At 47.5% G+C, this 22617-nt stretch overlaps 1 protein-coding gene across 1 annotated transcript in view; it reads left to right on the top strand.

Moving 5' to 3' along the window:
- Positions 1-11610, top strand: part of NEK1 (NIMA related kinase 1) — a 127098-nt gene extending 115488 nt beyond the window's left edge. Inside the window, exon 37 of the mRNA XM_050946174.1 lies at positions 9976-11610. Coding sequence (XP_050802131.1) covers positions 9976-9989 — 14 coding nt within the window. The 3' untranslated portion in view covers positions 9990-11610. The remainder of the gene's footprint in view (positions 1-9975) is intronic.
- The last annotated feature ends 11007 nt before the right edge of the window (positions 11611-22617 follow it).

Here is a 22617-nt window from a genome sequence, read left to right as displayed (position 1 = left end):
CTGTTGTTAATATTTTGTTGTCATTGCCTGATGAAGCCATCATGCCTTCACTATCTTCCATGGCAGATGACTTCAGGATGTTTCAGGAGCTGATGAAACATATTGCCAAAATTCTTCAAATTCCATTGGAGGAGGTCCAGAATTCTATCCATAAATTCCTGGACATTTTGCACAGCTCAGTCTGTATGTGGATAGCCACCCCTGTCAATGAACTTTGCCAGAGCCTGCTAAGATTATCTGGCAGACTCCACTTACCACACCACCTACTTGTAAATATGCAGCTAAAATGTACTATGTCCTAGTCAAGGATTCTGAGTTTTTATATTCTGCCCCATACCTTTTGTAGTGGAGGCCATCAATGGATAAGGTAAGGTAGGCAATACAATTCTAAGTCTGCCCTTTACTCCAAAGACCACAAGGGACTTGACCTCTTTGGTTGTAAGTCCTACTCCTCAGCCATATTACAGTTTCAAGTTGCGAACCACTAGGTGCTTATGTCAAAATATAATTATTTACAAGTTTAATTCTCTTATTCAACACTTTCCGGCTGAGCATCAGGAAGGTCAACTTTGGCAAAAATATAATTACAGACATGCCTCCTTAGATGCTGCCTATGCTGCAGCACAGTTCATAACCACCATGACTGTGATGCGATGAGAATTTTGGTGGCAGCTGTTGGGTTTCCCTGGTGAGGTTCAGAGTACTGTTGAAGACCTTCCTTTTGACAACCAGCAAACTATTTGCTAAGTCTACCACTGACTTTCTTCACTCTCATGTTAAGAACCATGCTCAAATCCCTCGGGATCTATACACCTGTGAACAAAAGGTTTAGCACATCTCAAGATTTCAGAGGTTTCTTCTCCACCATTTTTCTAACTTCCATAGGCCACCTGAGTTACTAACCAAGAGACCTAGATATTCAAAGAAGCCAGCTTTTGCCTCAGCTACTTCGTCCCACCATTCACAGCTTCTAAGCACCGGTTTTGATAGCTTAGACTGGAGTCTCAACCGATTAGTTGACAGGTCTTACTGCTATTCCGTCCTACAGTCATTCCCCCCTTTTGGATACCGTCTTTCTCAATTTTAAGCTGCATGAGAGAGTGTAACATCGGACAAATAGATGTTGGAAACCATAACATCTGGTTGCACCATTTCATTTCAGTCCCTTGCCCACCACCCCATCCCTTTTCAGCTACCTATCTCATGATCAGTTGCTGACACAAGAGATTGCCTCTCTTCTGTGTTTAGGAGCCATAAAACCGGTTCCTGTGTAGCACAAGGGAAAGGGATTCTACTCGAAGTACATTCTGGTTTCCAAAAAGAACAAAGGATGAAGGCCAATGCTAGACCTCAGACGTCTGAACAAATAATGTGCAGGCATAATTTCCTCTCTAGATTCTGGAGGTTGGTTTATGAATTTCATGTGGCATTCCAACCTTCTTACAAGAGGTTTCTTCTATTCCTGTTCAACCATGACCATTACCTGTACCAGGTGCTCCTTTTTGGCCTCTCCTTGGCTCCAAGGATATTCTCAAAGGTTATAGCAGTCAGCCATACACCTTCATCATGGAGGCATAATCATCTTCTCTTATCCAGGCAATTAGTTGTTCAGGGCAGACCTTATCGGAAAGCATTATTAGCGCTACAGGTGATAAAATCCCAATTCTGCAGCCTAGGCCTCCAGGTCAATCTCAAGAAGTCAATTTTGATACCGCTTCAGTGTCTAAATGTTACAAAAGGTTTTCAGGATGTGCTGGCAGTCAGGGCTTGTCTCCCTTCCAACAGATTTCTCACCCTCAAGAATCTCATCTCAAGAATTCAGTGCATTCCCCAATTGTCAGTAATAAACCGTCTTCAACTGCTGGGGCACATAGCAGCTTGTATTTCAGCATGCCAGGTTACATCTTCGGTGTCTCCAGTGATGGCTTTGGATGGTCTACAGACTGAACAAGCACAGTCTGGACAAGCTTGTATCTGTTACCCAGTGGATTCTGCAGTCACTCAACTGATGGGAAGACCCTGTGAATATCATGCCAGAACCACATTTATCCAAAATCACTCTATTGTCGTCATAACATCAGATGAATTTTTCCTTGAGATAGGGGATATAGCTGGGACCCCACGCAATTCAAGGCAGATGATCACTGCAAGAACAGCTCTTCCGCGTCAACTTTCTGGAGTTGAGAGTGGCTAGAAATATCGTTTTCATTTTCTCCTTCTAATCAGAACCAATTCAGTCAAGATAATGACAGACAGCATGGCCTGAATGTATTATATCTATTGTCAGGTAGACACACATTCCGCTCTCTCTGCACCAAAGTGATAAAACTCTGGAATTGGTGCATAGCCAATAATATAGTCATCTCAGCCGAACTGCCCGGTATAAAAACACCATGAGAGATGACCTCTGCAGACATTACTCCATAAATTACAAATGGGAGCTAGACAATTAGTCCTCAACAGACTGTTCTTAGCCTGGGGATTCCCAGAGGTCTATCTTTTTGCCCAAGCAGCCAATACAAAGTGCAACAAATTCTGTTCCAGGGCAGGTTTTGAGCCTTAATCTCTAGGAGATGGCAGTCTCATTTCATGAACAGGGAGCCCTCTTTTTATGCACATCCACCTCCACCATTGCTTCTAAAAGTTTTCAACAAGATCAAGCAAGACCGCATGGTAATCATTTTGATTGCTCCACCTTGGTCAAGACAGGTTTGGTATCCTTATCTCATCCAACTTGCCTCTTACCCATCTGTTGTCTCAGAATGCCAACTAGAGATCCTTGTTCTTAATTGCCTCATGAAACATCCTTTTGAGTTACTAGCTACGTGCTCCTTCTTACATCTACCTGTGAAGACAGCGTTCTTGGTGGCCATCACCTCTGCCCTTAGGGTCAGGGAACTGGGGGATCTAATGGAAGACCCTCTATTCACAGTGTTCGCGACAAAAAGGTGTTACTTTGAATCCATCCAAAAAAAATTTATCTAAGGTTTCTTCTGAATTTCATATTAATGAGACCATTCACCTTCCAATTACTTTCCCAAGCCACATCAAACTAGATAAGAAACTTCTTTCCATACCCTAAATGTGAGGAGACTGTTAGCGTTTTACTTGGATAGAACCAGACACTTTTTTTAGAAAAATCTCCTAGGCTTTTTATGTCAATTGCAAGCAGATTTCAGTGATCCCCAGTCTCCATGCAGAGGCTCTCAAGATAGATCTCTGGTTATATTATATTACCTGGCATGAGTTGGCTGATGATCAACTTCCCCTAGAGTGATAGCTCATTCTACAAGATGACAGTCTACATCCGTAGCTTCTCAAATATGTTCCAGTTGCTGAAACCTGGACATGTGCACCTACTTTCTCCAAGCATTATGGTTTTGGTTAATGCTGCTAGATCAGATGCTGCAGGAGGCAATGCAGTTGTACTGTACTGAAGTCCCTGAAGTGGAGCACCCATAGGGATGTAATAGAAGAAGGAGTGATTACTTACCTTGTGCAATAACTAAAGTTCTTCTTCGAGTGATTGCTCATATCCATTCCAGTTAGGTGTGTGCGCTGCGCGTGCACATTCGTCGGAAAACTTTTACCCTAGCAACTCAGTGGGCCGGCAGGTCGCCCCCTAGAGTGGCGCCTTCATGGCGCTCGATATATACCCCTGCCGGCCCACCCGCTCCTCAGTTCCTTCTTACCGCCCGTGTCGGTCTTTGGAACAGTGGAGCGCGGCTTAGCTGACCTCCACTTCCCTAGCTACTCGTAGTTCTCGTGTATATAGTTATGCAGTTATAATCCTTTTATATATATATTTGTATAGTTATGCGTTTTTTCTTTGCTAACATAGTTAGTTTAGTAATAGTTAGCGGGGTTCAGGAAGTAGCCCCTTCCCCGCACCCGGTGCCAGAGCCCATGCTCGGCTCACCGGGTTTTAAAATGGGCTCGGTCTGCCAGAAGCCGATGCCGACGGGAGATCCACACGACTCCTGTTTGAAGTGCCTCGGGGAATCACACTTGACAGCTAAGTGCCCCATTTGCAAGGCTTTTAAGCCGAGAACAAAAAGAAGCGGGACTTTCACTTACTCCTCCACCTTTGGTACCGAGCGATGATCAAGCGGCTGGCAGAAGCGCCTCCTCGGCACCGGACCCCGCCGGTACTGCCAAGGCCTTTCGGCGCCGGCCGTCGCCGGCATCGAAGTCGACTCGGCACCGCTCCCTCCCTCCGAGGTCGAGAAAGCCTATGACTCCTGCTGCAAGTGCCTGACAGCTCCCTGGCACGCGCCGTGGTTGAGCCTCCTGCTCTTGCTGCTTCCGTGCCACCTGCATCACAGCCAGAGAGCTCGTCTAAGTCGGATCGCCCAGCACCGACACCTGCTGAGGCACCGACGACGTCAGCACTGTCGATTCCAGTCCCACAAGGGCTGTCGAATCCGGTGCCTGACGGCTCCCCGGCACGCGCTGTGGTTGAGCTTACTGCTCCTGCTGCTTCCGTGCCAACTGCACCGCAGCCAGAGAGCTCGTCTAAGTCGGATCACCCGGCACAGACACCTGCTGAGGCACCGACAACGTCGGCACCATCGATCCCGGTCCCACAAGGGCCATCGAATCCGGTGCCTGACAGCTCCCCGGCACGCGCCGTGGTTGAGCTTACTGCTCCTGCTGCTTCCGTGCCAACTGCACCGCAGCCAGAGAGCTCGTCTAAGTCGGATTGCCCGGCACCGACACCTACCGAGGCTCTGACGACCTTGGTACCGTCGATCCTGGTCCCACGAGGGCCGTCGAATCCGGTGCCTCACGGCTCCCCAGTATGCACTGTGGTTGAGCCTGCTGTTGCCTCCACGCCGGAGACATTACCAACGGCGAGGGATCTCATTGCCATGACAGAGTCGATGCTACCTGACCCCGGCACCGCCGGTGTGGGTAATACAGTCTCTTGCCAAGCCTCCCTTCATATGACCGTCCTCTGTCGGCACAGCAGAGCGGCACCGTTCATGATCACGGTCCCGCAGACGCTCCAGGTCCCGTCGGCACACCCGACACCACTTGCAGTCCTGGTGCTGTTTTCCTCCTCGGTACTGGTCGCACTCGCCGCACCGGTCGGTATCCCGTTCGCCGACCCACTACTATCGGCACCGTTCCAACTCCCGGCACCGCGACAGGTACTGTAACTCCCGTAGCCTCACCCGACCTCGAGCCTCGAGATCTCGGTCGACCTCCTGGCACCGTTCTGGTTGCAGGTCTGGATCTCGTTCCAGGTACCGCTACGCCTCCCGGTACCGGTTCCCGGTGCCGGGTTGCGCAAGGTCCGATAGAGTCAGAGACTCTGCCCATGCCTTTTTTAGTACTTCCATGGCCATCCAGACACGCATCCGTGTCATCCCACGTGCGCAGATCTTATGCTCAGGACCACGATTCTGATACGCCCTCCGACAACCTGAGGTGGAGGAGGTCCCGGAGGTAGAGGACCCGGTATGGTGCCCTCTAAGGGGTACGACTACTCGTCTGTCCGTCGTCCTCTCTGCTCACTAGTCGTTCAGTCCGTTAAGGAGAGGGAATGGCATGGCCAGCAGGCGCCAGCCCCAAAATCGAAGGAGGCTCGGCGAATGAACCTACTTGGCCGCCAGGTGTACTCTGCAGAGGCCCTGCAGCTCTGGGTGGCAAAGCAACAAGCCTTGCTTAGCTGCTATAATTATAGCACCTGGGTGACGGTAGTTTAGTTTATGGAGTTTCTCCTTCAAAACTCCTGCCAAGAGTTCGCTGCCATCTTGGAGGACGGGGAAAAAGGTACCCAGAGCGTCCCTCCAGGCCTCGTTAGACGCAGCAGACTCAGCAGCCAGGACTCTGGCCTTGGGTGTTGCCATGAGGTGCATCTCATGGCTTCAGGTTTCAAACCTCCGGCCGGAAATGCAGTATGCCATTCAGGACTTAACCTTTGTTGGTAAAGGCCTCTTCGCGGCAAAGACAGCCCCAGGCTGCGAAGCCTGATGGACAACAGGGTCCTAATGCGCTCTCTCAGCATGCATATGCCAGCGACCAAACGCAGGCTTTTCTGTCCCCAGCCGCCATACTCTGTGCCTAGCCAGAAACAGGACTTTGGCAAACAGCGAGGCCAAGGTGGTCGCAGACAAACGTCAGGACCCCTAAAGAGCCAAGGTCAAGGTCCCTCGCAATTACCACTGGGACCAAAGACGAACCTTCCAAGGTGCGCCTGAGGGCGGTGTACCAGTCACAGGCCGGGATCCCAATCCCGCTTTCTCCTGGCGTGGCCCCAGTTAATTTCAGATCGCTGGGTCCTGTGCACGGTGGAGCATGGGTACCACCTCTAATTTGTTCCAACCCTGTCCCCCTTCAGGGACCCCTCTCACGAGCAATTCCTCGTACAAGAGGTGCAGACGCCGACGGACGAAAGGGGCAAGGGGTTTTACTCCTGTTATGCCCTAGTCCCCCACTCGAACGGAGGTCTCAGACCTTCCTAGTGCTGCGCAGACTCAACCAGTTTAGGATAAGGTTGAAGTTCCGCATGGTATTCCTGGGAACCATTATCCCATCCTTGCCTCCTGGGGACTGCTATGCCGCCCTTGATATGAAGGACGCGTACTTTCACATCGCCATCTTCCCTCCGCACAGGAGATACCTCCGCTTTCTAGCCAACCGTCAGTACTTCTGGTTTACGGTCCTGCTGTTTGGCCTTTCTACAGCCCCACGGGTATTGTCCAAGTGTATGGCCATAGTCGCCGCCTACCTTCGCTGATGTCGGATATGCGTTTTTCCATATCTGGACGATTCGCTTATCCGAGGAGACTCCGAGACACAAACCACTCAGCACGTGGGCATCATCACGGTCTTATTCACAGGTCTAGGCCTGATGATTACTATAGAGCAATCCACTCTGGTTCCCACGCAGAGGTTGGACTCCCTAGGGGCTATCCTGGTCTCCGACCTAGCCGGAGCCTACTTACCACAGCCGCGGTTTTAGGCTATGGCAACCATCATCCGAGGTCTGCGGACTTTCCCAACGACCTCGGCTCGCACTTGTCTCAGTCTTCTGGGTCCATGGCTGCCCACAAGTTTGTAACCAAACACGCCAAGCTCCGCCTCCGTCCTCTCCAAGTCCGGCTCACCTCGGCGTACTGCCCAGACAGGGAGCCAATGGTCATGGTAGTCACCGTTCCCTCGAGCACCTTAGGCTCCCTAGAGTGGTGGCTAACTCCCTCCCTGGTGTGGGCAGGGATGCGGTTCCATCCGCCCCAGCCCTCACTGCCCCTGATGACGGACGCGTCATCTCTCTGCTCGAGTGCTCATGGTCACCTCCGAGCTTAAGGCCTTTGGTCTTCTCGGGAGCTGGCATTCCACATCAATGCCCCAAAATGAGAGTAGTCCGTCTGGCGTGCCAGGGGTTCCAGCGGCAGCTGCGAGGCCATGGTATCTCAGTGTTTACAGCCAACACAACGGCCATGTGCTTCATAAATAACCAGGGAGGGACATGGTCCTCCCCCTTTTGTCAGGAGGCCATCCATCTCTGGGACTTTTGCATGGCCCACTCGATGGAGCTGGTGGCGTCCTTTCTCCCAGACGTTCGGAACGCCTTGGCGCTTTGACTCAGCAGGTCTTTCCTGTCTTACGAGTGATCACTCTGCCCCATGTGAGGCGTTCTGTTTTCCAGAAGTGGAGATTTTTCCTCACATAGACCTGTTCGCTCACAGCGAGAGCAGAAAATGCCAGATATTCTGCTCTTTCCAAGGTCTCTCCTCGGGATCGATCTTGGACGCATTCCTGATGCCGTGGAAAGGCCAACTCCTTTATGCCTTCCCACTGTTCCCGCTGGTTCATTAGGTCCTGCTCAAACTCCGCAGGGGCAGAGCGCGCATCATCATGATCACTCCAGCGTGGTCCAGGTCGCACTGATACGCCCCGTTGCTCGACCTGTCAATAACCAACCCAATTACCCTGCCACCCCACCCAGACCTCATCACTCAGGGCCACGGCAGGCTTCGTCACCCGGACCTGCAGCCTCTTCGCCTCACGATGTGGCTGCTGCGTAACTGAGCCAGGGTGGCAGGAAGCCTTCCACCTGGTCAACGTGCCTGGCCGAGTGGAAGCGTTTCTTCTACAGGTGCGATATGCTCGATCTTGCTCCTACTGAGGTCTCGATCCCCTCTATTTGGCCTACCTCTGGCCTTCAGTGGCAGGACCTGGCGGTGTCATCGCTGAGGGTACACTTGGCAGCCATCTCTACCTTCCAGCCAGGCTAAGGTGGACGTTCCGTGTTCTCACACTCTATGGGTTCGAGGTCCCTCAAGGGCTTGGAGCGCTTGCACCCTCAGGTACGCCGCCCAGCCCCAACCTGGGACCTCAACCTAGTTTTAACCAGACTTATGTCTCCCCCATTCGAGCCGTTCGCGACTGGCCCTCTGCTATACCTGTCTTGGACGACAGCTTTCCTCGTAGCTGTTACGTCAGCCAGACGAGTCTCCGAGCTCAGAGCTCTTACGGTGGTTCCGCCGTACGCTAGGTTTCACAAAGACAAGGTGCAGTTACGACCACACCCAGCTTTCCTCCCTAAGGTGGTTTTGGCCTTTCATGTTACCCACAGCTCAACGCAATGGGCGCAACAATTGCACTCCCTGGACGTCTGTAGAGCGCTCGCATTTATATTGCGCTGACAGAACCATTTCGTAAGGTGCCCCAGCTCTGTCACGGTAGCAGACCAAAGGGAAGGCTTGCTTGTTTTCCACTCAGAGGATCTCATCTTGGGTGATGGCGTACATCCACACTTGTTATGATTTGGCTCATATTTCCCCAAGCCACATCACCGTGCATTCTACCAGGGCTCAGGCTTCATCTGCCGCCTTGCTGGCTCTTGTACCTACCCACGAGATCTATCGCGCAGATCCATTGGTCCTCGGTCCATACCTTTGCTTCGCGGTATGCCCTGGTTCTACAGTCAAGAGATGCTGTAGCCTCTGGCTCAGCAGTTTTCATTCTGCCACATTTCACTCCGACCCCACCGCCTACGTAAGGCTTGGGATTCACCTAACTGGAATGGATATGAGCAATCACTCGAAGAAGAAAAGACGGTTACTCACCTTTGTAACTGTTGTTCTTCGAGATGTGTTGCTCATATCCATTCCACACCCGCCCTCCTTCCCTACTGTCGGAGTAGCCGGCAAGAAGGAACTGAGGAGCGGGTGGGCCGGCAAGGGTATATATCGAGCGCCATGACGGCGCCACTCTAGGGGGCGACCTGCCGGCCCACTGAGTTGCTAGGGTAAAGGTTTTCCGACGGATGTGCACGTGCGGCGCACACACCTAACTGGAATGGATATGAGCAACACATCTCGAAGAACAACAGTTACAAAGGTGAGTAACTGACTTTTCTTCGACCTGTGTCCGCCAAGTGGTGCTCCACTACCCCATCTCCTTCCCCTTTGATTCAGATCATCCCTAGTGGAGCTTCGCAATAGAGAAGGAACTAAGGTCTGTTTGCCCCCGCAATGCTTTATATCCTTGGTGTGGGGGCACAAGAATGTGAAGGGTAGATGCGTTAGCTAAATGGGCACTACTACCGAAAATTTCCGATCAAAGACGCAAGGGCATGTGCACGTTTGAAGTGCAATACCCATATGGACGTACATCTTGAAGAACTCCAATTACTACACAGGGTGAGTAATCTCTCCTTTCTTGGTAGTGAAAGGATTTCATTGTGATAACAGCTTGTTATATGTGATTAAGTTGAACAGGCTATATAGAATGCAAGAATCTTAAGAAATTTATTAGTCCAGTAAAGATGTAATGTTTTTTGCTTTACAGGCTTGTATGCATAATGCTTTCAGTGCTGTTTTGAAATCTGTTAAAAATTTTCAAGTTCATTTCAATCTTACTTCATAATAGAATTTTTATCGTATATGGTTGCTTACTTAACTATTTATCTTACTAAGTTTTAGTGAATCTGCTAAATTGTCTTTTTTCCCCTCTCTGCAGATAATGATGAATAAACCTGAGTCAGGAAGTGTGATATGTAGGTGTCTGGATTCTTACAGCAGAATTGCAAGTTGCGATGGAAAATGTAATAATAACTGAATAAGGAGCAGGAAAGTGAGAGACATAAGAAAAGTGTGCTGATTGCATGAAAAAGATGGAAAAACATGCCTATATTTCAGATGAGATGTTTATGTATTTCCTTTAATATGTTTCCTCATTTTTAAAGTTACCTGCTGCAGAAATTACACTTTATCTTAAAAATTTCAACTAAAGTATACAGAGGATGGCTCAGAAGATGTGTGTTTTTTCAAATCAAGATAGATTTATCATGTAATAGAGGCCTTGCCATATTAACTGTTGGCTGTTAGGTGTAAGGAGTTAAAAGGATTACCATGTTTTGAAAATACCTGCTTCTAGCTCTTCACTTACACACTAAAAATAATTCTATTTATCCCTACTAAAGATTGTATTTCATTTTCAGTTGACCAGCTAGACTGTATTTAAATAATTACATTGTATCAGTGGCCCAAGTATGAATATTTTTTAGAATAAAACTGGTAGCATGTTGAAGTTTCAATTTGTCATTTTTTAACCAGTGTCACCTAAATTATCTTAATAGTTTTTTGCAAGTTGAGGCAAACTGATCTTTATCATGTCATTGAAAAAGTTATTTTTTTTCCAAAGGAGTAATGGAATTCATTTGGAACTGGAGAGTTTCTGCCATAATCTTTCTAGCAGAGACATTAATACTTCAAATTTTGCTACCTTCTCTAACTCTAAAGCTGTGCCAAAGTTAAGGCTGCTCTTTTTTTCCCCTCCTGCCACACAGAGGAAAAGAAAATTGGATAATATAACTTTGTTAAATACTTAAATACTATGTTACTGTTGTCATTTTGACACTGATGATTTGTTGTGTGAGCTCCCAGGACAGTATAAACCTAGATTTTCCCTGTACTCTGTTCCTCTGTCAGAGGGAGCACCATACCGGCAAAATAAGGTGTGTTTTGTTTTTTTTCCCCCAGAGACAATGACTAGAAAGTGTTACTAGTCTGTGTGTACAACAGGTCAAGTATTACAGATCAAATGAAACTTAGAATTTTCACTTATTCTATTGGAGAGGGATGGATTTTCAAACCCTGAGTAATAGCAATCTCAGTTGGAAAAATTTAAAAGTCAAATTATTTTAGCAATAAGTTAAAGTTAATGTGTACATTATTTCTAATCTTCATAAATAAATATTTGATTTTTGTATAACTGTTTATTTTTATGATATTATTACTATTAAAAATTCTTTTCTTGCCCATTGCAGGGGGCAGGAGGGTAAAACAGTGTTAAATTCTTTTTGCTTCTGTGGAATTGTTTGTTTTTTTACATGTTTTAGAACCAGAGTGTCAGATTAATTGGAGGAAGAGGGTCAAAATCCATTGTTCCCTTGGCTGGGTTATAAATTTAGGAATCCACAGTGAAATCCCACTGATGTCAGTGGGAGATTTGTACAAAGATTAGAGGTAAATGGTCGTGATGTATTACCTAAAGTTTCAGTTATTATTTATTCAGTACCTTAATGTTTCTACTGATTCAGACAATACTAACTTCACCTTTATGACCTATGCTCTTCCTTTCTTGTGATTTCTCTTGTTTCTCTTTGTCTTTACTACGTCTTTTTTTTTTTTAATTCCTTCTGCATTTCATTTTCTTCAACAACTCTGTTCTTCCCTCCAGGCTTTATTCTCTTCCTCTTCCCCATTTAGTCCACTGAAATGATCAACAGTGAAGTAGTTAAGCTTGACATTTCAAATGTCTATAGAGATAACTGTATAAAAAGATTAACTGGGAATGGGGGAACTCACAGCTTTTAAATTCATTGTTTCAAGCTGTCTGCAGACTCAGATGCACCCTTTGACACTGGTTCTAGTTCATATTTTCAACGTTACCTTCGTAATTGTTTAGAAACAAGATTTAAAAAAAAAAAATCCCAGATTCTTCAGGATCTGAATATGCCATTTAGACCACAAATATACATCAAATTGGCTGTTGGATGCTTTTGTTCTAGAATCTTGAACTTCCACAGAATTCCTGAGATGAAATCCTAGCCCAGTGATGTCAATGGAAATTTTGCTATTGACTTCGGTGGAACCAGAATTTCACGTAAATGTGTGTTACTTCTAACACACAACCTACACTAGGCATGGCTTGCTTCCTATAAGAGTAGGAAGTTTTGGCCATACTGAGTGGAATACAAGCTTTTAAGATGATGATAGTACTTTTGCCAGTTAACTTTGTGCAGAATACATGCATATTTTTTCACATTTAAAAAAGAGAATAATCTCAAGGCCCTCCAACCAATTCTGAGTTCTCCTAAATCCCTCAAGAGCTAATTTAAGGTGCATGAAATAGCAAATAAGAATATTATTCAAGTGTGGAAAAATCAGTCTCTCCACATTTAGAATAATATTAATCTATTTGTACCCTAGAAGAGGATCAATACCAATGTTTGCAGATTTCAGTCTGTGTAGAATAATTATATTTTTATGTCAATTGTTTAAATACTTGGTTGGCAGTTAACATAAAACACCAGCCAATTATAGGAGGAGGTTGTCCATAGCATGTGTAGTATTTTGAATGTAAGTTATGGCAATTTTTTTCTAGAAATGCTCTTTAGGCTCAGCACTTACTGGGCCTTAAAATTATTTAAGGGAAAAGATCACTTATTGAGGATCTAATTTTGTAATGACTTTCCATTGTAGAAAAAAATTAAAATTAGACCACTGTGGGTCTGATCCTTAAGCTCTGTGCATTCAGAATTCCTGTTTACTGCAAATTGAGTTTTGAGCTTCTTCCCTCAATTTTTTCACTCCTTCCCCCCATCAGAAAACAGTTGCCCAAACTGAGCAAGCTGAAAGCCAAGAGGTGCTCCGTATGCAAAGAAACTTTTAAGAGCCTCAGAAAGATAGTTCTCCACGACTGCTTCTGGTATGGGGACCATCAGTCTGCCAGGCAAAGGCATTCTGATTCAGAACATATTGTCAGAGCCTCTGGTCCCGGGTACCATCCATGCCAGAGACCCTCCAAGTGGCATGAGAGATTATCCCTCTTGGTGCTGCCCGCTCTGGCCCCTGCGGGGCCCCAGTCACGGTGTAAACCTGCAGTTGGATCACCATAGTCTCTACCTCTATGGCAATGCTTCCCTTTGCAGAGGAGATCTGGCCAGCTATCACCCTCTTGCAGCTGACACGTGTCTGACAATGATAGGCTTGAGGTGTGGCTCACCGGTAACCGGGTGCAGACATCTGGAGGCACGTGCCCTGCAGCAGGAGTTTCGGAGTTGGCGCCCAGAATCTCTGCAGCACCAGTACCATTCCAGGCACAGGTCAAGGGAATGACGGTACTGTCCCCAGACCATCGCTGATCCCCCAGGACGTCGTCACTGCATGCAGCTGCATCTTCATGACACCAAGCCCATTCTGGTTCCCAGTCCCACTCCACATCCCAGTACTGCTTGTTAAACGTGAGGCGTAGATCACCAGCCTGGTGCCATCACGGATCTGCCGTTCCAGGCACTCGTTGAGTTCAGCCAGACCCAACTCCGGGAGGAGTGTCCGGTACTGATTGGGACAGAGCCATCACTCAGCCCGGTCTTGGTCACAGGGGAGCTACCGCTTGGGATCCAGCTCAGATTCAGAATGAGGTTCCCTAGCTGCAAGACAAGCTCCAATACCTATGTTGATGGCACCGCAGCTGGCCCCGTGGCCTCAGTCTCCATGGCTGGCACAGTGGTACCCAGGGAACCAATGGGGATTCACTCAGGCCTCCTCCTTGGTATCCAGAGCTTTGGAGAGATCGGCTACCTCTCTCTCCTGCCCCCCCTCCCGTTCAAGAGGCTTCAGCTGCAGGCACCTCACAGGCACAGGAGGAAGTGGGCAAGCAAGCCACCGTACCGTCTCTGCTTGTGGAGGACCCCTTGGTACTGGCTTCCTCCTTGTCATCTCCAGACAAAGGTATAGTGGGGACCCCTCCACTGGTTCCCCAGGATGATGGTAAGGCACATCAGGAGCTGTTAGAGGGTCGCCGCCAAGCTGGGCCTTCAGGTGGAGGTGTTAGAGGAGCCCGCAGACTCCTTCTTTGATGTTCTCTGCCCTGTAGCCTCGGCCAGGGTAGCTTTGCCCCTACATGAGGGGGTTGCAAAGATTACAAATGCCCTCTGGCAAACCCCCTCCTCATTGCTTCCAGTCTCCAAGAGGGCAGAGAGCAAGTACTTCATGCCATTCAAGGGTCATGATTATGTTTATACTCAGTCTGTTCCCAGTTCCTTAGTGGTAGAGCCAGTCAACTACAGGGAGAGACAGGGTCAACCTGGGGCTACCCCTAAGAATTAAGACTCAAGGAGACTAGACTTGTGTGGGCATAACATTTATTCATCCTCCAGTCAACAGTTGCCGGTGGCCAACAATCGGCCCTGCTTGGCTGCTATGTGGCAGGCCATGACCAAGTTGGAGAGCGTACTTCCTGAGGCTTCTAGGAATTAGTTCCGGGCGATCCTGGATGATGGCTTGAATGCAGCCAGAGCAGCTCTCTAGGCAGTGTCAGACGCAGCGGACACCACTGCCCATACCATGGCATCAGCCATCTCGTTGGCTGCTCCTCTCTGGTCTTTTCTCAGAGGCTCAGCAGTCAATGCAACATCTCCCTTTTGACGGGCATGCCCTGTTCACAGAACAGACGGACGATAAACTCCATGGCCAGAAAGATTCCCACATCATCCTGAAAACACTGTGCCTGTATGTCTCCAGCCCTTCCCACAAGCGGTTTAAACTGTAGCAGCCACAGAGCCAGGGGAGCTGCCCTTGCCAGGAGCCTCCCCACCAAAAATCCAGGGGCTACAAGAGGCACTCTGGCCACCAACCCCTGTCTATATCCTAGTCAAGCTCAAACCACAGTAAGCAGACAGGCAAGTGCCTGTTTTGAGGTTAAACCTGAGGGCGACCTACCGGACTTGTTCCCCAGATCCTTCCTCCCCTCTATTTGCCAACCGTCTTTCTTCCTTCCTCTCTGTGTGGGTATCTATAACATCGAACTGATGGGTCATCAATATGGTGGCACAGAGTTACAATCTTCAGTTACTTTCTACCCCCCCATCCCTCTTCAGGGACCCTTGTAATGAGAATCTATTCACGCAGGAGGTAGAGGGTCTACTGCAGCTGGGTGCGGTGGAGGTAGTTCCAGCGGAGTACAGGAACAAGGGATTGTATTCCTGATACTTTTTAATCCCCAAAGCCAAGGGTGGTCTGGGGCCCATACTAAACCTGTGGGGCTTGAACTGCTTCTTAGTGAAACTGAAGTTCCTCATGGTCTCCCTAGCCACCAGCATCTCCTCCCTGGATCTGGGAGACTGGTACGCTGCCCTTGATCTGAAAGATGTGTACTTTGACACTGCCATCTTCAAGGGACACAGACGCTTCCTCCGCTTCACAGTAGGTCCTGACCACTATCAGTTCGCGGTCCTTTTGTTTAGCCTACTGCAGGCTGTGGGTAGCCTACAAGCACTGTGGGTATTTACCAAGTGCATGTCGATGGTGGTAGCTTACCTCGGATGTCGGGGTATCCAGGTCTACCTGTACCTCAATGACGGGCTTGTCAAGGGAAACTCCAGGTCCAAGGGGATGTTGTGGTGTTGCTGGCCACGTGCCTTCGCCTCAGCCTGTTGGTGAACGACAAAAAATCCGCATTGGTTCTGGTACAGAAAATAGACTTCATCGGAGCAGTGCTCGACTCAACCTCTGCCAGAGCATTCCTGCTACTGGAGAGATTCAGGAGACTGAAGGACCTTATCACAGAAATCTGTGCGTTTCCCCTGACCATGGTCAGGGTTTGCCTGCACATCCTAGGTCACATGGCAGTGTGTACATATGTGGTGTGCCATACCAGGCTCCGGATGCGATGCCTGCAGCAATGGCTGGCAACAGTCTACTCCCAGCCCATGGACCACTTGAGAAAGTGGCTACCATCCCTGCGATGGTACTTACCTTGCTGCAATGGTGGGCTGACCCCGGGAAAATCCTGGAAGGTGTTCCCTTCGTCAGCACTCCTCACTCACTTGAGTTGGTTTTGGATGCCTCAGACCTCAGCTGGGGGGGGCGCGCCTCGGCACCCTCCAAACCCAAAATATGTGGCCCCCAAGGGAGTCGACGCTACACATAAATGTCAAAGAGCTCAGGGCGGTGCACGGTGCATGCGCAGTTTTCCTACCTCACCTGTTGGGCAAAGTGATCAGAGTCCTCACAGACAACACAGCCTTGATGGTCTACATCAACAGGCAAGGCAGAGCACAATCCTCGGCCCTCTGCCAAGATGCAGTCTGTCTCTGGGATTTCTGCATCAGCCATGGAATCCATCTAGAAGTGTGTCACCTGAGTGCCAGGAACACGCTAGCAGATTACCGAAGCAGGGACTTCTCCTCTCACCACAAGTGGGTGCGCCACTCGCAGGTAGCCAGCACAGTCTTCCAGAGGTGGAGAACTCTCCACGAGAATTCGCCACCAGGCAGAACAGGAAGTACCACAATTTCTGCTCCAGACAGGGTCTGGGCAAGGGCTCCCTCTCCGATGCCTTCCTCCTGCGGTGGGCAGGAAGCCTGATTTACATGTTCCCTTTGATTCTGCTCATCAGCAAGATCCTAGCAAAAATCAAGAGGGACAAGATGTGGATTATCACGATCGCTCCAGTGTGGCCGCACCAATATTGGTTTGGCATGCTGTTGAGCTTGGCAGCGGTCCCCCAGCGGCCCCTGCCAGACGGACAATACCAGCTGTCACAGGACCACGGTATCATAAACCTAGTCCCAGATTTGGACCTTAGTGTCCAAAATATGGGGGTTAGCATGAAAACCTCCAAGCTTAGTTACCAGCTTGGACCTGGTAAAGCTGCCACCACCCAAAAAATTAGTGTGTTTTGGGGCACTCTGGTCCCCACAAAAACCTTCCCTGGGGACCCCAAGACCCAAATCCCTTGAGTCTCACAACAAAGGGAAATAAACCTTTTCCCTTCCCCCCTCCAGGTGTTCCTGGAGATACACACAAGCAAACTCCGTGAATCTAAACAGAGGGAGTCCACCCTCTCTATTTCCAGTCCTGGAAACACCAGCACTTCCCTCTTCACCCAGAGGGAATGCAAAGTCAGGCTAGTAAATCTAACACACACAGATTTCCCCCTGACTTCTTCCTTCCACCAATTCCCTGGTGAGCACAGACTCAATTCCCTGGAGTCCCCCACTAAAGAAAAAACTCCAACAGGTCTTAAAAAGAAAGCTTTATATAAAAAGAAAGAAAAAGTACATGAAAATGGTCTCTCTGTATTAAGGTGACAAATACAGGGTCAATTGCTTAAAAGAATATTGAATAAACAGCCTTATTCAAAAAGAATACAATTCAAAGCACTCCAGCAACTATAGACATGTAAATACAAAAGAAAAAAAAATAACCCCTATTGTTTTTATGATCTCTGTACTCACAACTTGGAAACAGAAGATTAGAAAGCAGGAAATAGAATCCCCTCATAGCCGAGAGAGTGCAGGCAGAAGACCCCAGAACAAAGGACTCCCACACAAAGTTCTCTCCACCCAGATTTGAAAAAGTCTGGTTTCCTGATTGGTCCTCTGGTCAGGTGCTTCAGGTTACTTTTTTTCCAGGTGAAAGACACATTAACCCTTAGCTATCTGTTTATGACACAATACCAGCTGTCACAGGACCACGGTCACTTCTTGCACCCCATCCTTGCGTCTTTCCACCTCATGGTGTGTATGTGGTGTGGATGCTGCTTGGCTGAACCCTGAGGAATGGACCTGTTTGGAGGGGGTCCAGCAGGTCTTCCTGGAAAGTAGAAAACCCTCGACTAGAGAGACCTACCTGGCAAAGTGGATGAGGTTTTCCCACTGGGCAGCGAAATGGGGAATCTCCCCTTCGCTTTCTTTGGTGCAGTCAATCTTAGACTACCTGCTTCATTTGAGGAACCAGGGCCTCGCACACTCCTCTATTAAGATGCATCTAGCAGCCAACTCTGCCTTTCATCTGCCCATCCAGGGGCAGACAGTGTTCTCCCATGACGTGATGGTCAGGTTCCTCAGAGGTCTTGAGAGATTTTTTCCTCAAATTTGGTCCCTCAGTGGGATCTTAATTTGGTTCTGTCTAGGCTCACAGGCCCTCCCTTTGAGCTGTTGACCTCGTGCTCCCTGTCTCACCTATCATGGAAGATAGCTTTCCTGGTGACGCTGATATCAGCAAGGCGAGTTTCCGAACTGTGTCCCCTGACCTCAGAACCGCTGTACTCAGGCTTCTTTAAGGACAAGATCCAGCTCCGGCCCCACCCGGTCTTCCTTCCCAAGGTGGTGTCCGCTTTCCACACATGCCAGGACATCTTCCTTCCGGTCTTCTGCCCTAAGCCCCATGAGGCTAGTAAAGAGAGGCGCCTCCATGCTTTAGACATAAGAAGGATCCTGACTTTCACCAAGATTGGACAAAGCCTTTCCATAGGTCAAATCAGCTTTTCATCTCTAAAGCTGATAGGATGAAAGGCCTCCTGGTGTCCATGCAGAGGATTTCTAACTAGATCACCTCTTGCATAAGGGCTTTTTACAAACTGGCAGGGACCTCGCCACTGCTGATCATCAGAGCCCACTTGACTAGAACGCAGGGATCCTTGGCGGCCTTCTTGACACACATTCTGATCCCGGACATCTGTAAAGCTGCAATGGTCCTCTGTGCCCACGTTCACAGCCCACTATGCCATCACTCAGCAGCCCAAGGACAATGCTGGGTTCAGCAGAGCGGTGTTGCACTCTTCATGTCGGTGAACTCATTACCCACCTCCATGGGTACTGCTTGGAGTCACCTAAGTTGAATGGACATGAGTAATCACTTGAACAAGAAAAGACAGTTACTTTTTTCTGTAACTGATGTTCTTCGAGATGTGTTGTTCATATCCATTCCACGTCCCATCCTCCTTTCCCACTGTCAGAGTTTCTGGTAAGACGGAACTGAGGGTGGAGGGGGCGGGCGGTGCCCTATATGCTTTGGCATATGCGCGCCACTCCAGGGGGAGCCAGAGCCAGTCCTCCTACGGATACTGCTGAGGGAAAAACTTCCGGCACTGTTGCATATGTTGGATGGACATGAGCAACACATCCTGAAATACACTAGTTATGGAAAAAGGTAACTGTCTTTTCCATAGCCCCATGGACAACTTTAAACTGACTTCAGTATTTATAGGCACAGCCCTAGACTCACAGAAGGGTGAAAAGGTCAGCTCTAGAAAGGAAATCATCAAGTTACAAATCCTCCATTTCTACTTTTAAAGAAAATACTACAGTAAAGGGTTTTAAAAACAAAACCCCCCAAATCCTCATTTTCTGTTTACATTGTGCAGAAAGAATTGTTACATTAAGAATTGATGCTATAAGCCAAAAAGGGATGTTTTCATACTTCCGTATGAGATTGGACAAAATGTAAAGCACCATGTGAAATTCTGGACAATATTATTTTGTGCAAAATGTTTTACAGTTTTTTAATATCTTCCATTGTAAAGAACTTTAATTTATAACCTCTTTACAAAGTATACATTGGCAATACCACTGAAATGCCACTGTATCTAACAGCAGCCTCCAAGTGCTGTACTTTACATTGTTCGACAGTCTGGTGGGTGAAAACTTAGGCCAACAACTTTGAGAAATCCTTACTTTTTCATGCCCCTTCCTCCACCCCCCAAAAAAGGTATTGAGATCTTCATTGCCTGTGCAGAGGAGTCAGGACCTATCTCATAAGAATTTATCTAAAAGACTTCTTCGACATACAGTGAACTGCAGGAAACTCCTTTATCTACCAATAAAGAATGAAAAGGCTGATTCTCTCCTGTTAGGATTTCAACCAGTGTTTCCAAAAAGCCTAGGTATTTCAAACCAGCGGTTGAGATAATTATGCTATCCTCTTTCTTAATTTTTGAAATAATGTGAGTTAAAAGATTTTTCAGATAATACAAACATACCCACTGCCTGCCTTCTGTGACTCAACAGAAAACAATTACAATGACGATTTGTTTTGGGGAGTGTGGGGAAGTGGCTTTGAATAGTCGACTCAGATGTTTCTCTCTACTATGAAATCTTTAATATACTTCCTTCTAAATACATTTGCTGTTGAAGACACACTTGCTAGTAGAAAATGCAAGTTCACTGCTTTTGCAGTGGCTTGCACTTTAGCTACTATTGGAACTAAGATGTTGATGGATCTTACGCCAGGTTGTCCGAACTGCATTCTAATAGCTATGCTTTTCTGTCCACACCAAGCATTGTACTTTTCCCAAATAAAACCGGGTGATATCTTCAATTCCACACTCTCTCAAGCCTCAGACATCCAGGCTTCTTTCTGCAGGGTCTTCACTATCCTGCCTTTTTGCTTTATCCACACCTAAAACCTTGTCCGGATTCTCATCTTCACCTTGACTTCTACAGTCGCCTCATCTCAGGCTTTCCTAACATGGATTTTGTTCCCAACTCAGGTCCTTTTAAAACATTGCTGCTAAAATATCTTCCAGGCACCTCCACTGGGTCCCCCTTTCACCATCTCAAGTTCAAGTTTCTTGATATTACAATTCAAGCTCTTCACATCTCTTCTCCCTACTTACCCATTGTTACGCCTTAGGTTATTCTGCCTTCTCTTCTATGCCATTACTTGATAGCATGTTTTTTACTTCTCCCACAAGTACCCTTGCACTTTCTCCCATGCTGCCTGTTTATGTGTGGGAACACACTCACCAAACCAGTTTGGAAAGCCGCTATTCTGTCATAATTTGCTAAACTTAAATCCTTTCTTATTTGCATCATGCTACATCCATTTGTTTTGAAATTACTGTTGTTGCGTGCAGCCCACTATTCTCACTCTTATTTTGCAGTTTGGTTGTATTCTGTATTTGCTGATCCTCAGATTCTAATGTTGCTGGAAAAATGTATTCATGGCTTAACTTTGCGTCTCCCTTTAGATTAACAGAGAACAAATGTTGTCCTAGCTGTGAAGTTTGCGTTTCCTCACTTTACAATTTCCTGTGTTGAGGTCTTACTGTTAATGAATCTTCCAGAGCCATTCTTTAAAATCAAAATGGATTAATTTAGGTGGGTAGATTATACAATTTCTGAGTTTTTGAAATTATACCAAATGCTGTAGTGAGATCAGCTACATAGTTTCACTCTTTCTAGTGCCTTTCTTGTTCTGCTTGTAATTAAAGTGTGTGGGATTGAGGCTTCTCAGCAGCATTTGTTAAACAATAAAATCTTGGTTAATTATTGCACATGTGATCTTAGAAGTATAATGCCAACTAACTTCAGTTACCAGAGAAATTAAATAATTGCTGATCACCAGTCTCTCTAGCATCTCCCATTACGTTGATGTCAGCTATTCCCCTCCTGCATGCAGTTTACTGTAATAGTTCAAAGATGCAGCTCAGCCTGTGTTAGCCATGCCTTCTCCTGCTAGCTGCCAGATCTTCTTTGTCCACCGCAGTAGTCCAGTGGTGGTTCACTTTGCTCCCATCCTTCTCTTTTAGATGTTGTTATTTTTAACCATTTTGAGGGCAGTTAGTGTTTTGCTTGTATTTCAAACCTCTTTGCCTCCTCCTGGTCAGGGATCACATCAGCATGGTGGTTACCGACACCCTAAGCCTCTGGTGCAGTACCTCCCTGGCAAGCTCCCCTGCCCTGTTTCTGCAATCACTGGGAAAAAATTCAAAAGGAGCTCTTGTGTCTGGAGCGGCTTGCTCAAGCTCAGCAGAAAATGAAAAAAAAAATGCCCAATTTTCACCCAGCCACTGCTATCTCTGCTATGGCACAGGGCTTCCTGCAAAACCTGGAGAGTCCGGGTCCCAAAAAGGCAAAAGCAAGTGCATCCTTTCTGAGGCTGTTATTACTATTGTGAATGAGCAAGTGGGGTGAAAATCAGGGGCTAAACCCCTTCACCTTTGCTTTCTGGCCCTGAGTTGCAAGGGTTTATTTCCTACAGAGTGTCTTTCTCAGCGCTCACTGCCCCACCCTCACCCTGTAGCATGTCTGGGCATGCAGAAAAGCCTGTGACACTGCAGCCTAATTAAAACTGAGTTTGTCTGGCAGTGCAAGGACTGTTGCTCTGCCAGGGAAAGGGGGTAAGATTTGAGGCAGCAGAAGAATGGGAATTATGCCTCTTGATAATCAATCATAAACTCTTGATCTGCCAGGGAAAGAAGCTCTGTTAACATCCTCCCCCCTCCTCCACCTGCTGACTCCACTCTAAAGCCTTGTGCACTTCAAGCAGCCTGTGATCAGAATGGAGACTTGTGAGGATGCACTCCCCATGGAGCTGCACGTTCATGAGATTACAGATGGGTGAACAAGAAATCCCTTTCCATGTTCAAAATTATCCTGATTTCCTGAGTAAAGCTCCAAGTAATAGGTTTCTCCTACAGTGGGTTTTAGCCAGCTTGGGGAAGCAAGCAGGTAGCCTTTCAGGCTCCTGGGGAGCATTAACAAGCTACTTTCGCAGTTGAGTCCTCTGTTACTTGGTCTCCAGATGAGGCTGAATTGTATACTATCTCTTCCTGTATGCAGCCAGGGAAAGAAGTATCACACATGCA

Source organism: Gopherus flavomarginatus, chromosome 3 (assembly GCF_025201925.1).
Source record: "Gopherus flavomarginatus isolate rGopFla2 chromosome 3, rGopFla2.mat.asm, whole genome shotgun sequence".
NCBI lineage: Eukaryota > Metazoa > Chordata > Testudines > Testudinidae > Gopherus > Gopherus flavomarginatus.
The sequence above is the reverse complement of the archived record's forward strand: the minus strand, read 5'-3'. Positions and strand labels throughout refer to the sequence as shown.